This window comes from Nerophis ophidion, linkage group LG24 (genome assembly GCF_033978795.1).
Source record: "Nerophis ophidion isolate RoL-2023_Sa linkage group LG24, RoL_Noph_v1.0, whole genome shotgun sequence".
Taxonomy (NCBI): domain Eukaryota; kingdom Metazoa; phylum Chordata; class Actinopteri; order Syngnathiformes; family Syngnathidae; genus Nerophis; species Nerophis ophidion.
Window position 1 is genome coordinate 14,478,850 of NC_084634.1, and position 18,750 is coordinate 14,497,599.

General features: G+C 42.9%; 1 protein-coding gene across 1 annotated transcript in view; it reads right to left on the reverse strand.

The window, feature by feature from the left end:
* Positions 1–18,750, reverse strand: part of kcnk13b (potassium channel, subfamily K, member 13b) — a 40,815-nt gene that overhangs the window by 7,786 nt on the left and 14,279 nt on the right. Inside the window, exon 2 of the mRNA XM_061886115.1 lies at positions 11,256–12,016. Coding sequence (XP_061742099.1) covers positions 11,256–12,016 — 761 coding nt within the window. The remainder of the gene's footprint in view (positions 1–11,255; positions 12,017–18,750) is intronic.

Consider the following 18,750-nt stretch of genomic DNA (forward strand, 5'->3'; position numbering starts at 1 on the left):
CGGGAATCGAACCTGCAACCCGAAAGTTGCTGGCACGGCCACTCTACCAACTGAGCTATGCCGTCCCAAATTGGTGGGAGTGATGGGGGAACAGGTGGAAACAATCAGGAATCAAGGATGACGTCAGACTGGTGACACAAGAGGAAGGACCCGTGATCTGAAACAAGAGGGTAGTTTTTCAAAATAAAACGCATAGATCACGAGACAGAAAAACAAACAAGACTTCCCTCACCGCCGTGTGACAGAAAGAACATGATTTTTACGACGTTTAATTAAAATTGGGGTCTGACATTGATTTGCCCGTTGAATTTTGGTTGTGGAATATATTTGTATTTAGCCGATGCACGGAGAATAATGGTACTTCCGCAATGTGTGTCATTCCGGTGGATAATAGCCGGGAAAGTACCGGGATAGCGAGTACAAAAAAGTGACGGCTCCCGTTTCCATATGAGTTGGGAAATTGTGTTAGATGTAAATATAAACAGAATACAATGATTTGCAAATCATTTTCAACCCATATTCAGTTGAATATGCTACAAAGACAACATATTTGATGTTCAAACTGATAAACATTTCTCTTTTTGCAAATAATCATTAACTTTACAATTTGATGCCAGCAACACGTGACAAAGAAGTTGGGAAAGGTGGCAATAAATACTGATAAAGTTGAAAAAAGCTCATCAAACACTTATTTGGAACATCCCACAGGTGTGCAGGCTCATTGGGAACAGGTGGGTGCCATGATTGGGTATAAAAATAGCTTCCCAAAAAATGTGCACCCCTTTATCCACAACTGCGTGAGCAAATAGTCAAAAAGTTTAAAAACAACGTTTCTCAAAGTGCAATTGCAAGAAATTTAGGGATTTCACCATCTACGGTCCATAATATCATCAAAAGTTTCAGAAAATCTGGAGAAATCACTCCACATTGAATGAATGTGACCTTTGATTCCTCAGATGGCACTGTATCAAAAACCGACATCAATCTCTAAAGTATATCCCCACATAGGCTCAGGAACACTTCATAAAACCACAGTCACTAAATAAAGTTTGTCGCTACATCTGTAAGTACAAGTTAAAAGCAAAAGCCATTTATCAACAACATCCAGCAACGCTGCCGGCTTCTCTGGGCCTGAGATCGTCTAACTTTGGACTGATTCAAAGTGGAAAAGTGTTCTGTGGTCTGATGAGTCCACATTTCAAATTGTTTTTGGAACCTGGGGATAGGTTGATTGGCAACACTAAATTGGCCCTAGTGTGTGAATGTGAGTGTGAATGTTGTCTGTCTATCTGTGTTGGCCCTGCGATGAGGTGGCGACTTGTCCAGGGTGTACCCTGCCTTCCGCCCGATTGTAGCTGAGATAGGCGCCAGCGCCCCCCGCGACCCCGAAAGGGAATAAGCGGTAGGAAATGGATGGATGGATGGAAACTATGGACATTTGTATCCTCGGGAACAATGAGGAAAAGAACCATCCGGATTGTTATAGGCGCAAAGTTCAAAAGGCAGCATCTGTGATGGTATGGGGGTGTATTAGTGCCCAAGACATGGGTAACTTACACATCTGTGAAGGCACCATTAATGATGAAAGGTACATACAAGTTTTGGAGCAACATGTATTGCCATTCAAGCAACGTTATCATGGACGCCCCTGCTTATTTCAGCAAGACAATACCACACCACATGTGAAAACAGCGTGGCTTCATAGTAAAAGAGTGTGGGTACTACACTGGCCTGCCTGTAGTCCAGACCTGTCTCCCACTGAAAATTTTGAAGCCAAAAATACGACAACTGTTACGTCTTCGTGGCATCGTGCGCAAGGAGTGCTTCTTCCAAGATGCAGTCGGGCAATGACACAGCGTACAGGTAAGTAAACAGATTTATTTAACTACAAACAGACTAATAACAAAAAACACTGGTGCTAAGGAAAAAGGCAAACAAACATATACTAGCGTGTGACATAGGGAAACAGAAGGTGGCTAAGCGCGAAAGCATTAGCGAGTAAACACGTAGAACACAGGGACGGCGTGGCGCAGTGGGATAGTGGCCGTGCGCAACCCGAGGGTCCCTGGTTCAAATCCCACCTAGTACCAGCCTCGTCACGTCCGTTGTGTCCTGAGCAAGACAATTCACCCTTGCTCCTGATGTGTGCTGGTTGGCGCCTTGCATGGCAGCTCCCTCCATCAATGTGTGAATGGGTAAATGTGGAAGTAGTGTCAAAGCGCTTTGAGTACCTTGAAGGTAGAAAAGCGCTATACAAGTACAACCCATTTATCATTTATTTATTTAACACAAAGAGGCTAGGCGTGGAAGCTAGCAAGTATCAAAACGGATTATTACCGAAGTCAGGAGTTCACGAAGACATCGAAAAGAGTGTAGCAAACTTGACGAGACCAGGACGAGTAAATGAAACAGGTCGGTTAATATAGAGTCACTAATCAAAACCAGGTGTGCAAACAAAGGCAGGTGAGCAAATCAAGTCGCCACGGTGATAAAAACAAACCAGGAAGTGCACAAACTAAGACTCGGAAGCGTCCATGAATCAAGAAGATAAACGCAAATTACTCAAAACCAAATAATGTAAGATCAGAGCGGCGGATCTTAACAACAACAGAGACCCCGGACTGCTAAACAACTTAAGCTGTACAACAAGCAAGAATGGGAAAGAATTCCACCTGAAAAGCTTCAAAAATGTGTCTCCTCAGTTACCAAACATTTATTGAGTGTTATTAAAAGAAAAGGTGATGTAACACAGTGGTGAACATGTCCTTTCCCAACTACTTTGGGAAAAGTAGTTGGTGTATCAGTTTGAACATCAAATATCTTGTCTTTGTAGTGCATTCAATTGAATATGGGTTGAAAAGGATTTGCAAATCATTGTATTCCGGTAATATTTACATCTAACACAATTTCCCAACTCCTATGGAAACAGGGTTTGTAGATATATATATGTAGTGTTCATGGTGTGAGGCAATGCAAACTAAACAATAAAAAAAAAAAAAATAACGGTTGAATTGGTCCAGGTTATCGGGGACTGTTATTACTGACGGACAGGTGTCGCGGTGTGAAGGCAGCCAGGCACATAAGAAAACCTTCGTCTCCATTAAAACGTCTCTGTCGCTTTCACTCATTGGCCGCTTTTCCACTAACACAGGGGTAGGCAACCCAGAACGTTCAAATAGCCATTTTGGACCCGAATAACACAATGCTGTCAAGCGCCACTCATATAAAACTTGCGAGCTGCACTAACATTAAACTATCATATTATGGTGGGGCCCGCAAAATAACGTCTTGCGGGCCAATTCTGAGACCCCTGATCTACATCAACAATATGATTTTTGTTGACTATAGTTTTGTGTCATGTCTGTTATTATTTGATTGTTTTTTTTCACAATGAAACAAATGACATTTATTTTGCCCGGAGTTGTATTCAAATGAACAAAGATGAACACAAACTGACAATACTGCTATTTTCTTTTTACACTTCAACAAAACAACCAATCTGCCTGACACACACACACAAACACGCATGCACGCGCACACACACACACACACACACACACACACACACACACACACACACACACACACACACACACACACACACACTTTAAGCCCACCAGCGCTGGCATCTTAAACATCTTTATTCACACAGGACTAATTGGACCACATTGTTGCTAGGTTACCAATAGCTCTTCTTCTCTCCTTCTCCTGTAAGATCCTGTAAAAACTTTATCTCGCTACATTAGGGAAAACCTGATCTCGCACGTCGGATATTATAAGTCAATGTATTAATATAATGGATATATAATTAATTATTAATATAATGAGTATGTAAAAGTTGGACTACGACCTTGTTTACTTCCTAACGACCTCCCTAAAGTTTTGTAATCAATCAGAAATATCAAGCAGCTAAAATGCGCCAAACATGGATAAGTGTGGAGAGTGTTTAGCATTTTCTCACCATTCGTTGTAATTTTTCTCATTGTGCATGGACCTTTTTATAATATTCACAAATTATTTGATATTGTGTTATGCATGACCATGTCTGCTGGGATTCTGTGTTTGTTCGAATTGTATTTGATTTTTTTACACCATGACTAGGGAAAGTTGTTTGCATTGGGTCATATAAATAAATGCTGGGCTTTTTCTCTCTCAGTCCTTCTTTCGTAAATTTGATAGTCAGATTTTAGACTTCATTTGGAATAAAAAAAGACGCAACAATATTTGCACAGACCCAAATCATCCTAGACACCTAATGCTTCAACTCAAATATTTGACTTAGAAATTTTTCTTAGGAAAATATTGCAGTTTGGGATTTTGCCATTAAATAAATTGTTTGACAAAAAGCGAATACAATAAAACAAGCCCCTTCAAAAAGTTACATCAAGGGATACATCTGAAACATGTATGATAAAATAATATATGTAAAATATATAAAGTAAGAACTCGACCTGAACTTAATCTTGAGCAGGGGTGTCCAACCTACAGCCTGCGGACCAAGTACGGCACAAGCCCAATCGGCAAATTGGCCAGGCATGGTGTCTTCTAAAATATACAAATAGTCAGCAGTCTGATAGCTGCCATTATGTCCCCATCTGGTGGTCAAAAAAAGTAATACAAGTCATAGCATATAGTTATATGACCCGATCCAATAAAACCAAACAACCTTCCCTGATCTTGGTGCGGAAAAAAAAAAAAAAATCAACCGGGACACAAATGAAAAAAAACATGGTCACACAAAACACAACATGCTCACTGAACTTTGTGGATATTATAACATTTTATACATATATATATATATATATCAATCAATCAATCAATGTTTATTTATATAGCCCCAAATCACAAATGTCTCAAAGGACTGCACAAATCATTACGACTACAACATCCTCGGAAGAACCCACAAAAGGGCAAGGAAAACTCACACCCAGTGGGCAGGGAGAATTCACATTCAGTGGGACGCCAGCGACAATGCTGACTATGAGAAACCTTGGAGAGGACCTCAGATGTGGGCAACCCCCCCCCTCTAGGGGACCGAAAGCAATGGATGTCGAGCGGGTCCAACATGATACTGCGAAAGTTCAATCCACAGTGGCTCCAAGACAGCAGCGAGAGTCCCGTCCACAGGAAACCATCTCGAGCGGATCAGCAGCGTAGAGATGTCCCCAACCGATACAGGCGAGCGGTCCATCCTGGGTCCCGACGAGCGGTCCATCCTGGGTCTCGACTCTGGACAGCCAGTACTTCATCCATGGTCATCGGACCGGACCCCCTCCACAAGGGAGGGGGGGACATAGGAGAAAGAAAAGAAGCGGCAGATCAACTGGTCTAAAAAGGAGGTCTATTTAAAGGCTAGAGTATACAGATGAGTTTTAAGGTGAGACTTAAATGCTTCTACTGAGGTAGCATCTCGAACTGTTACCGGGAGGGCATTCCAGAGTACTGGAGCCCGAACGGAAAACGCTCTATAGCCCGCAGACTTTTTTTGAGCTCTAGGAATCACTAATAAGCCGGAGTCTTTTGAACGCAGATTTCTTGCCGGGACATACGGTACAATACAATCGGCAAGATAGGCTGGAGCTAGACCGTGTAGTATTTTATACGTAAGTAGTAAAACCTTAAAGTCACATCTTAAGTGCACAGGAAGCCAGTGCAGGTGAGCCAGTACAGGCGTAATATGATCAAACTTTCTTGTTCTTGTCAAAAGTCTAGCAGCCGCATTTTGTACCAACTGTAATCTTTTAATGCTAGACATTGGGAGACCCGAAAATAATACGTTACAGTAATCGAGACGAGACGTAACAAACGCATGGATAATGATCTCGGCGTCTTTAGTGGACAAAATGGAGCGAATTTTAGCGATATTACGGAGATGAAAGAAGGCCGTTTTAGTAACGCTTTTAATGTGTGACTCAAAGGAGAGAGTTGGGTCGAAGATAATACCCAGATTTTTTACAGAGTCACCTTGTTTATATATATGTATGTTTTCATACATATATATAAAATCAAATCAAATCAACTTTATTTATATAGCACATTTAAAATTTACCACAGGGGTAGCCAAAGTGCTGCACAATGGGCAGGTTAAAAATGGGAACCGAGCAAAAACAACACAACACAACACAAACAGAACATGATTAAAAATAAATAAATAAAATAAGATAAAATAAATAAAACATAAAACATGCACCTGGGGATAGGTTGATTGGCAACACTAAATTGGCCCTAGTGTGTGAATGTTGTCTGTCTTTCTGTGTTGGCCCTGCGATGAGGTGGCGACTTGTCCAGGGTGTACCCCGCCTTCCGCCCGATTGTAGCTGAGATAGGCGCCAGCGCCCCCCGCGACCCCAAAAGGGAATAAGCGGTAGAAAATGGATGGATGGATAAAAACAGGTTCACAGCAGGTGTATAACGGGGCGCCATTGCAGGATGGATATAACTCAGTGTTAAAAGCCAAGGAATAAAAGTATGTTTTTAAGAGAGATTTAAAAACAGGAAGAGAGGAGGCTTGTCTAACACTCAAAGGCAGGTCATTCCAGAGTTTGGGAGCAGCAGGGGCGAAAGCTCTGTCACCTCTGAGCTTCAGCCTTGTGTCAGGGACCGTCAGTAGCAGCTGATCGGCTGATCTTACGAATCGGGTGGGGCAGTAAGGCTGAAGGAGGTCGGATAGATATGTTGGCGCGAGGTTGTTTAGACATTTAAAAACAAATAGGAGGAGTTTAAAATTGATTCGGTAACGCACAGGGAGCCAGTGAAGGGACGCTAATATCGGGGTGATGTGCTCACGTCTGTGGGTCTGTGTTAGCAGACGAGCAGCAGAGTTCTGCACGAGCTGTAGGGGGGCGAGGGAGGCCTGGCTAATGCCTACATACAAGGCATTGCAGTAGTCTAAACCATTCGAGATAAAAGTGTGGATTAATTTCTTGAGATCATGTCCTGATAGAAGCGTTTTCACCTTCGCTATTTGGCGTAATTGACAAAAGCTTTTTTGAACGACGCTGCTGATTTGTTTTTCGAATTTAAAAACTGAGTCAAACTTTACCCCCAGGTTTGTGACACAGTCGCTGAGATACGAGGTCAGAATGCCGAGGTCGACGTTGGGGGAGGGAGAGCGACTTGGACCGAACAACATAACTTCTGTTTTCTCTTCATCTAGGCTCAGGAAGTTAGCCGAAAGCCAGGCTTTGATGTCATGCAGGCAGTCAATTGAGACGTTGAACCGTGTTATTTTGTGCCTTGGAAAAATAGATCTAGCAATCATCGGCATCAAAATGAAATGCAATACTGTACTTCCTAAAAATAGAACCAAGGGGTAGAAGGTAAAGCGCAAATAAGATTGGGGCAAGGATAGAGCCCTGGGGGACCCCATGTGGTAAAGGAGCTGTGGAAGACATAAAACTGTCTATTTTTACACAAAAACTCCTGTTGGCTAGGTACGACCGGAACCAGTTGAGGGCGGCGCCCTTAATACCCACACACTTCTCAAGACGAGTGATCAAGGTGGCGTGGTCGACGGTGTCGAACGCAGCAGACAGATCTAAAAGCACCAGGACGACATGTTTTCGGGAATCAGTTGACAGGAGGATATCGTTAAAAACTTTTAGAAGCGCTGACCCTGTGCTGGGGAGGGCTTTAAAACCGGACTGGAAAAGCTCAGTGATACCATTATCCTCTAAGAAGGGCAACAACTGACTGTAGACAACCTTCTCTAATATTTTGGAAATGTATGGAAGATTAGAGATAGGTCTAAGGTTAGAGAGGAGAGAGGGGTCAAGGCTTGTATTTTTTAAGTAGAGGTCGCATTTAAAGTCATTTTTAAAAACGACTGCTAATCCTCCTCCTTTACGGCCGGACGACCGCGGAGAATTAAAGTAGGAACACTCCAGAGGCGGAAGTTCATTAAGAGGGGCGGACTCTCTCAGCCATGTTTCCGTCATACAGAGGAAGTCAAGTCCGCAGGAAGTGAAGAAATCCTTCAGGATAAACGTTTTGTTTGTCAAAGATCTTGCGTTCACAAGACCGAACCTGGCGGGGGCAGGCACGTCCAAGGGTGCAGCTAATCCAGGTGGGGCCCGACACAGAACCCGCAGGTGGTGGGGACAGAAGGAGCAACGGCGGCAAGCCTCATCCTCCAAACCAACGATACGAACAAGCCAGGAACTGATGGGATCCAGCCAGCGTGGGTGGGGGAGGAGACGGGATACTGACCATTTCCTCTTTCGGGAAGCAACGGGAAGCCGGGGCAGGAGTGCCCTACTTTTCACCAGAAGGCCGCCACGTTTACCGCTGCGCCGGAGAAGCTTCCGCTGGGGGAGAGGAGCCACGAGGCGGGTAAGGAAGGCAGGAATCCGGCCAGGTGAAAAAGCTGACTGGGACGTCGAAAAACCAACGTCGAAGTTGATCATATCAATGGGAGAAGGGCAAAGATCCAAAAGTGTTTGGTGGTCATACACAAGCAGTGAGCTGACAGAGACAAAAATACCCGCAAACAACACAAAAATGTACAGAGTTGACAGCGAGAGACGGCAGGCCAAAGCACATACTGGCGCCATCTTGGAAGCCAATGTCTACAGATTGTGTACAAATAAAGATACATACACATAAACATACACAAACCCCGTTTCCATATGAGTAGGGAAATTGTGTTAGATGTAAATATAAACGGAATACAATGATTTGCAAATCATTTTCAACCCATATTCAGTTGAATATGCTACAAAGACAACATATTTAATGTTAAAAATGATAAACATTTTTTTTTGTGTGCAAATCATTAACTTTAGAATTTGATGCCAGCAACACGTGACAAAGAAGTTGGGAAAGGTGGCAATAAATACTGATAAAGTTGAGAAATGCTCAGCAAAAACTTATTTGGAACATCCAACAGGTGTGCAGGCTAATTGGGAACAGGTGGGTGCCATGATTGGGTATAAAAGCAGCTTCCATGAAATGCTAAGTAATTCACAAACAAGGATGGGGCGAGGGTCACCAATTTGTAAGATAATTGTCGCGACAGTTTCAGAACAACATTTCTCAACGTGCTTTTGCAAGGAATTTAGGGATTTTACCATCTACGGTCCGTAAAATCATCAAAAGGTTCAGAGAATCTGGAGAAATCACTGCACGTAAGCAATGATATTACGGATCTTAAATCCCTCAGGCAGTACTGCATCAAAAACCGACATCAGGGTGTAAAGGATATCACCACATGGGCTCAGGAACACTTTATAAAACCAGTGTCAGTAACTACAGTTGATCGCTACATCTGTAAGTGCAAGTTAAAACTCTACTATGCAAAGCGAAAGCCATTTATCAACAACACCAAGGAATGCAGCCGGCTTCGCTGGGCCCGAGCTCATCTAAGATGGACTGATGCAAAGTGGAAAAGTGTTCTGTGGTCTGACAAGTCCACATTTCAAATTATATTTGGAAACAGAGGATGTGGTGTCCTCCGGAAAAAAGAGGAAAATAACCATCCGGATTGTTATAGGCGCAAAGTTGAAAAGCCAGCATCTGTGATGGTATGGGGGTGTATTAATGCCCAAGGCATGGGTAACTTACACATCTGTGAAGGCACCATTGATGCTGAAAGGTCCATACAGGTTTTGGAGCAACATATGTTGTCATCAAAGCAACGTTATCATGGACGCCCCTGCTTATTTCAGGAAAACAATGCCAAACCACGTGTCACAACAGCGTGGCTTTGTAGTAAAAGAGTGCGGGTACTTTCCTGGCTCGCCTGCAGTCCAGACATGTCTCCCATCGAAAATGTCTGGCGCATTATGAAGCGTAAAATATGACAAGACCCCGGACTGTTGAACAACTCAAGCTGTACATCAAGCAAGAATGGTAAAGGACTCCACTTTCAAAGCTTCAAAAATGAGTTTCCTCAGTTCCCAAACATTTATTGAGTGTTGTTAAAAGAAAATGTGATGTAACACAGTGGTGAACATGCCCTTTCCCAACTATTTAGGCACATGTTGCAGCCATGAAATTCTAAGTTAATTATAATTTGCAAATAAAAATAAAGTTTATGAATGTGGGTGTGAATGTTGTCTGTCTATCTGTGTTGGCCCTGCGATGAGGTGGCAACTTGTCCAGGGTGTACCCCGCCTTCCGCCCGATTGTAGCTGAGATAGGCGCCTCCTGCGCTTACCAAAGGCATGCGGTAAAAGTAAGAATGCGCTAGTTATTTTAAAACCTCTTACCACTTACCAAATGTATGCAGTAAAATTTGAGTGTGATGTAAGCTTGAACCTTAAGTCCTACTGAATAGCTCTTAATCTTCTTCCCTTTATGCGATTTCAAATTACCGGTATTGAAATCAGCCTCCTCCATTTTGAAAATGATGAGAGGGGAAGTGTCACTCGTGAGGTCACAAGTTTGACCAGACGGTAATATTAAGCATGCGCTAATTATTTTGGGAAGCGAGTTTGACCCGGCAGTGATTCAAGGCAGGCGCATACTATATGCCCTGCGGCAATATATATATATATATATATATATATATATATATATATATATATATATATATATATAAAAAACTATCCAAACAACCTTCCCTAGTCGTGGCGAAAAAAAAAAATCTGCCAGCCCAAAAATTAAACAAACATGGTCACACGTAACAACTTTTTTTTTTCCACGTAACAACCTGCTCACTGAACTTTGTGGATATTATACAATTATACATAAACATATAATGCAAACAACCTTCACTAGTAATGGCGCATATATATATATATATATATATATATATATATATATATATATATATATATATATATATATATATATAGTTACTTTGCACATCAAATTTTTGAAGCCCAATGCAGACCCCCATTAAAAACGTTTGGACACCCCTGATCTAGGGGGAGAATAAAACAAGATTGATATCTGACTTGGGGCGGCATAGCTCGGTTGGTAGAGTGGCCGTGCCAGTAACTTGAGGGTTGCAGGTTCGATTCCCGCTTCTGCCATCCTAGTCACCGCCGTTGTGTCCTTGGGCAAGACACTTTACCCACCTGCTCCCAGTGCCATCCACACTGGTTTAAAATGTAACTTAAATATTGGGTTTCACTATGTAAAGCGCTTTGAGTCACTAGAGAAAAGCGCTATATAAATACAATTCACTTCACTTCACTTACATTAAAGACTTTTATGGCCGAAACAATTCGGGATTCTTTTGGACATTCACCACAGTTGGGGGACCCCCAAGAGTTAATGGCGCGTGATGACCTCAGACCGGACGCTCTCACCTTGTTTGCCGCCAGAAAGTCCCTCATGGAGATCATCTCTCCAGACATCCTGCGCCCGGCGGCGTCAGTCTCGCTGTCATTGACGGCGTCTGTCTCTATGGAAGGTTCTCTGCGGGTTCGCAGTTGACCCGGGGCCACCACATTCCGACGGGCGTGGCGGTGCGGGCGGTGGCCCCTTTTGGGGTAACAACATCTGCAGGGGGCTTCGAGGCTCCTCAGCAGCCAGTTGAGGACCTGCTTGATGACAATGGAGATGACGTTGAAGAGGGAGTAGATGCAGCAGACGCCCAAGAGGATGAACACCAAGTTGCCCAGCCGGTACGCCGCCGTGCCGTGGTTCTCGTAGACCACACGCTGGCTGCTCACCATATCTCCAAAGCCGATGGTGCTGAAAGCCACGAAGCAGAAGTAGAGCGAGTCCAGGTAGCTCCAACCCTCGGCGGCAGAGTACATGAACGAGGCGCAGCAGGACACCGACACGGCCGCCGCTCCCAGGATGAGCATGACGCAATACACCGACGGCCTCCAGCCGGCCAGGTCCTCCGCCTTGGTCTTGGCTCGGACTTTCGGGCCGTTTTGGGGAAGGGGGAGCGCCTTTTGGTGGCGGCGCTCGTGGCAGGACTTGAGGACCACGGCGATGACGGTGATGACCCGCTCCAGGAAGAGGTTGAAGAAGAGGATGGTGGCGGCGCAGCCCAGGAGGCCGTAGAACATCAGGAAGACTTTGCCTCCGACGGTGGCGGGTGTGGTCATCCCGAAACCTGCCGCACACAACAAGACTTTTAGAATCAATCATTCAATGTTTATTTCTCCAGCCCTAAATCACATGTGTCTCAAAGGGCTGCACAAGCCACAACGACATCCTCGGTTCAGATCCCACATCAGGGCAAGGAAAAACTCAACCCACTACTCGGTCATTCATCAACATTCTCTTCTTCGTGGGAAGAAACCAGAAGTTGTGAAGCAAGAAGTGGGAGTGGCCCGCTTACAGCCAATCAGGTAACAGTATCAACTACCTAGTTTGCTTGACTCTTTGCATGATGGGAAAGCTAAAAACAAGAACTGGTGGATGAAAGAGGAAAAGTCACTCGTCAGCCGATCAGTTAAGAACGGCTTATTACAAAATCAACATTTTAGTAATCTCTCGTCTTAAAAGAAGTCTAACGGACAGACCTCTTGTGATTTATGTCGTATTGCTTCTCTTGACCGCATTGGCCTGGTTTGTGAATAAAAGACACTTTAAAGGCCCCCCTGCTAAATTCCTCGGGCCCTGTGGAGATAGCCCTGCTCGGTTCTTCGTTAACCTCCGCCCCATCTTCCAAGAACACGAGACAGGGACTGTTGTGAAGTGAAGTGAATTATATTTATATAGTACTTTTCTCTAGAGACTCAAAGCGCTTTATATAGTGAAACCCATGATCTACATCTGTAAGTTACATTTGGACCAGTGTGGCGTCACTGGGAGTGTCTTGCCTAATGACTAGGTTGGCGTAAGCAGGGATTGAACCTAGAACTCTGGTACTGCTGCTCTATCAACCAATTTAGTCAAAGGGTTATTCTCCAAATAGGTTTCTTTTGTGATTGATGCTGTATTACTGCATTTTCTTAGAGCAAACCAAACATTCCTGTTTCGCTAATATCACAATCAGGTAAACTTTGTCTCCTGCTCATCCTTCTCCGTCTATCCACCCCAAAAAGGGACACTTCGCTCTCAGGTTTAAGCACCAAACTATCTATTAAACAGAACAAGAAGCAAGGAATCAGGCAGAGACAGAGTTCAATTTAGCTCATGAGGAGAACGCATGGAGCTGCACACTCAATTACAGTCTCACACTATGCTGAGGAACAGTCCCACGCGCTCCTAAATTCCTCGGGCCCTGTGGAGATAGCCCTGCTCGGTGCTTCGTTAACCTCCGCCCCATCTTCCAAGAACACGAGACAGGGACTGGGTTGAAGTGGAGTGAATTATATTTATACAGTACTTTTCTCTAGAGACTCAAAGCGCTTTACATAGTGAAACCCATGATCTAAATCTGTAAGTTACATTTGGATCAGTGTGGGCGGCACTGGTAGTGTCTTGCCCAATGACTAGGTTGGCGTAAGCAGGTATCGAACCTAGAACTCTGGTACGGCTGCTCTATCAACCAATTTAGTCAAAAAGTTATTCTCCAAATAAGTTTCTTTTGTGATTGATGCTGTATTACTGCCTTTTCTTAGAGTAAACCAAACATTCCTGTTTCGCTAATATCACAATCAGGTAAACTTTGTCTCTTGTTCATCCTTCTCCGTCTATCCCCCCCCAAAAAGGGACACTTCGCTGTCAGGTTTAAGCACCAAACTAACTATTAAACAGAACAAGAAGCAAGGAATAAGGCAGAGACAGAGTTCAATTTAGCTCATGAGGAGAACACATGGAGCTGCACACTCAGTTACAGTCTCACACTATGCTGAGGAACAGTCCCACGCGCTCCTCTATTTATTCAGTTTGGGAGTTCCCTAGTTACATCGCTGAGGAGGAAGGGGTCACACATATTATGCGAGCAGCTCAGCACGCATTATTTGTGATTAATCAGAACGGAATGTGCTGAGGGCCTTGTGATTTCGCCTTGTGTCTGCGTGCTGTCGCCTTATCTTCGTTGAGGTCCTGGTACATCCTTGGCTGTTAGCGGGCTAAAAGACAGAAAACGTCTGCGGCGAGGCCACCCCTCATATGCCGTGGAAGATAACCAGTTGTGTGCCCTTGCACGAAGCAGAAAAGAGGACAATAGATAATAACTATAGCAACGGCCTTTAAGCTTAAGAGTTGTGTGATTACTTATATATAATTATTCTAACAATCGCCCAAACACTCCTCTTTTTGGCTTCACATTCCTAAAAGAGATACAAGGTACCAATAATTGTCACACACACACTAGGTGTGGTGAAATAAGTCCTCTATTTGACCCATCCGCTTGATCGCCCCCTGGGAAGTGAGGGGAGCAGTGGGCAGCAGAAGTGCCGCGGCCGGAAATCATTTATGGTGATTTAACCCCCAATTCCAACCATTGATGCTGAGTGCCAAGCAGGGAGGCAACGGGTCCCATTTTTATAGTCTCTGGTATGACTCGGCATGGGTCTGTAAGTTTTTCTTTGTCTCTCTCTCTTGCGCTCTTTCTTCCTCCTATCAGCAGCTGAGACTTGTCCTCTGTAAACTGATGTTATCGGACATCTTAAATAAATATAGTTTTTCCCTGATGACGAGCCGCTACTTTTTTACCCAAGTTTAGAACCCTGCGGCTTATATAAAGGTGCAGCTAATCTATGTGTTTTTCTTCGCTGACGGCTAAATTATGGAAGAGATTAAGCAAAGACATAAAACAATGCCCTAAAATGATCACTTCATACTTCAAATATCCACATTTTTAAAATGTATCATGGAAAACCTTGCATAGTTTGTGTTTTTGACAAGAAAAAAAAAAGGCATAAAACATAAGATAAACAAACATAAAAAACGTTATACCAACAGATAGAATTGAAATTCATCTCGAGATTTAAACGTTTAATGTAAAAAAATTATGAGTGGGACCCTCGTTTCAGGGTCCACGGGACCAGAAATGGCCATTTTTATTAGAAACAGTCAATGCTGGAAAATAAATTATGAAACAAAATCAATATTATTATGAATTAGTGCCCTATTTAAGGCCCAAAATCACTTGATTAAAAAAAGAGAAAACCGTATTTCTCTCACAAAGGATGAATAAAGACATCATTGACTTCTGTTTTGTTTGATCAGCCGTTTTACTGCCGTGTTACAGACACTGTTTGGAAACAACTAAGGTATGTAAATAAATATTTACAAAATATTTCTGTTTAAATAACTAATTTCACAACATTCATATCTGCGGCTTATAGTCGGGTGCGACTAATATATGGAACAAAAAGCCTTTTTCTTCAAAAATGTTGTGTGTGTGGCTTATAGTCCAGAAAAAAACGGTACGTTAAAGACCTTAGCTTTCTCTGGACGTTTCTTCATTGCTACTACTCATGAGAGCTGTGAATCATTGGGCACCAAACTATTCAATTCGGTTCTTATGAGTAACGATTCGATTCACAACAATTCTCGATTCAAAATCCATGAGTTTTTAATAACTTTGGGTGCCACTTCTATGATTATTTACAATCCTCCATAAAATAGACAAAGATCTGTTTTTGTATTACTTAAAACGTTTTGTTGAGTACAATTCTACCCAAACATTTAATAAAGTCAAATACTAATAAGGCAACAAGAGAAGTATCCAACCCCTCTCTTATCTGAAGTAAATATGTGCAGCAGATATAGATCATCTACATCAGGGGTCAGGAACCTTTTTGGCTGAGAGAGCCAAAAATCCAAATATTTTAAAATGTATTTCCGTAAGAGCCATATCATTTTTTTTTTCAACACTGAACACAACTAAACGCGTGCATTTTTAAGTAAGACCACCATTACTAGAATATAATAGGTCTCGTATTCTTTGCAATAACGTTGATATTCTGAAGCTAACTGTGGAGGGGCGTGGCCTGCGGGCCTGCAGCGAAGCGGGTGTGCCAGGACCGGCCTCGAAATCAGCGACAGGTGCGTAGATGGCCCACCTGGGCCTTGTCATCTAATCACCTGTCGCTCTGTTATAAGGAGCAGCCGGGAGGAGAGACAGGGTTGGAGTTGGAGCCAGAGCACGAGCGAGAACGAAAGAGAAAAAGACAATTGCTGGAAAGCAACTGAGAGACTTATTGAAAAATAAAAAAATATCGTAACCCTGAAACAGGGTTTCATGTCGGTGCTTGGTGGTCTGAAGAACCCCCAGGAGGGCAAGCCCTAAAAAAAACAATAATAAATAAATCGTGCAATTTTTTGAACAATTGCGGTAGAAAAAGGATGGATGGATTCAAATGCATGAGCATGTTTAATATTTTGAACATTATTTTTAACACTTTGATTACAAGTGGAACTAGTCATTACTTATTGTGTTAAGCAGTGTTAGCTCAGATTTATCCGAGAGCCAGATGCAGTCATCAAAAGAGCCACATCTGGCTCTACAGCCATAGGTTCCCTACCCCTGATCTACATCAACCACTGGTGCGAAAGGTTGGACAGGACAGGTTGGGAAAACAAAACAAAATAAAACCAAAAAATTTTTGGGGGATATTTGAAAAAATATATATATATATATTTAGAATCGTTACAAACAAAAATTAATCTGAAAATCATGTTTTTTGGAAACCTGTACTACTTATTATATTTTTCATTGACTTTAAACGGTAACCAGTTGGTGATGGCTGCCCGAAAGTACTTCATCCCAATACCCTACATCCGGTGCTATTCAACTACATCAGGGGTGCCCATTACGTCGATCGCGAGCTACCAGTCGACCGCGGAGTGTGTGTCAGTCGATCTCCAGCCAGGCTTTTAAAAAAAAATAGACCTAAAAATTACTGGTCATCAATCTTCACCAAGACGTCACTTAAATGACATTCACGGTGCCGGAGGGTCTTGTGAGATGACGCTGGCTGCTGCAAGATCATTATTATGAAAATATGACCGAGAGGAAGGCGAGAAACACTTTTTATTTCAACAGACTCTCGCGCCGTACCTTCCGTCAAAACTCTAAAGGCCGACTGCACATTTCCTATCTTCACAATAAAAGCCCTGCTTCATGCTGCCTGCGCTAACTAAATACAGAGTCTCGGAAAACTGGCGTGCACAAGCGATCCCTCAGAAAGCTGGCGTGCACATCACTTGTGCACGCCAGCTTTCCGAGACTCTTATTTTGTTAGCGCGGGCAGCATGAAGCAGGGCTTTTATTGTGAAGATAGGAAATGTGCAGTCGGCCTTTAGAGTTTTGACGGAAGGGACGGCGCGAAAGTCTGTTGAAATAAAAAGTGTTTCTCGCCTTCCTCTCTGTCATTTTTTCATAATAATGAAGTGGCAGCAGCCAGCGTCATCTCACAAGACCCTCGGGTGCCGTGAATGTCAATCAAGCAAGATACGGAATTTGCCGCCAATGTTTTTCTTGTAAAGTGTATGGAAGCTGGATGAATTAGATGCCAAAAACCAACCACTTTCATGTGGTATTGTACAGAAAGGACAACTTTTTTTCTCCTCCATTTGAAAATGTGGGCGTTATCATCATTACTGTCTGATTCCAATCAATGCAAGTCATCAGAATCAGGTAATACACCAACTTATATTCTTGTCTTCGTGAAAGAAAGACATCTATATGTGTTACACATGCTTGTATTATCATTAAACACATTTAACTTGTTTACAAAAATGTCTCTTTCATAAATAAATAAATATAAATGATATATATAAATGAGGTGGATCCCCTCGAGTTGGTCAATTGAAAAGTAGCTCGCCTGCAGAAAAAGTGTGGGCGCCCCTGAACTACATCATAAAGAAGGCCACAGTTTCAGGGGCCTAAGGGCTCAGGGTGTTACAGTATGATCCGCTGCCCGGATCATATTATGTTTAGGTTTTGAGTCTTTTGTATTATGTTCTGTTAGTGTTTGACTTCCTTAGTTTCTGGTTTGTTCTGTCACCATAGTTACTTATCAGTTTCACTGTCCTGATTTAAGCCTGCCTCCTTTGTTCATTCGACCTTGCTTCCTAGTTTGTGTTTCACAACAGTGACGACTCTGATTCCGATGCCGTATTCCTGTTCGCAACCAGCTAGTTTCCACGCTAAGTATTTGTTATTTCTCTAGCTCCCATGCTAGCTCTTTTGTTTTGCCTTTTGTGCCTTGTGCAAGTTTTTCTGTTTCATAGTCTGTTTTAATTTTAAATAAATCAGTGTTGCTTACCTTCACGCTGTGTCCGAGCCTGACTGCATGCACGAGAGAACGAACTCGCACCACGATGCCACGCAATCGTCACACAGGAGTCGGACATCGAAATTTGGATGTTTCATCAAAAAGTACCTATTTCTATGAGATTGTGTTTACTTCTTTACAAAGTAAACACATTGGATTTCACACTGTACTGTCAATAAATCATCATTCTGCCCTCGCTACTCGTTTCCAGCGTGTGCAGCGAGACAGGTAGTTAACGACCTGAAGAAAAAGAAGCTCGGTGTCACAGTTATTTGATGTCGAACCCCAGGATGCAGAGAAGGAGGCAGACATAGAATGGGAAAAGATGGTTTTAATTTAAAATACTAGAACTAGAACAAACAAAGGGTACAAACAAAAAGCGCGCACATGGGCGGAATAACAAACTAACTGTCTTTAGCATAGAAGCTAGCAAGAAACAAAAAATGACCTAGCGTGGAAGCTAGCGGGTAGCAAACAGGAAAAACTGGAAATGGCTAATGCTAACAGAAACAGCTTACCGCTACAACGACCAGGACAAAATGTAGCACGACAGGTAGTAGCTGTAACAAAACGACGCGACAAGAGCGACATGTGGCAACGACAATACAAATGACAATACAATGATCCAGCAACTGACACAAGACAAAGCAGGTACAAATAGGAGCAG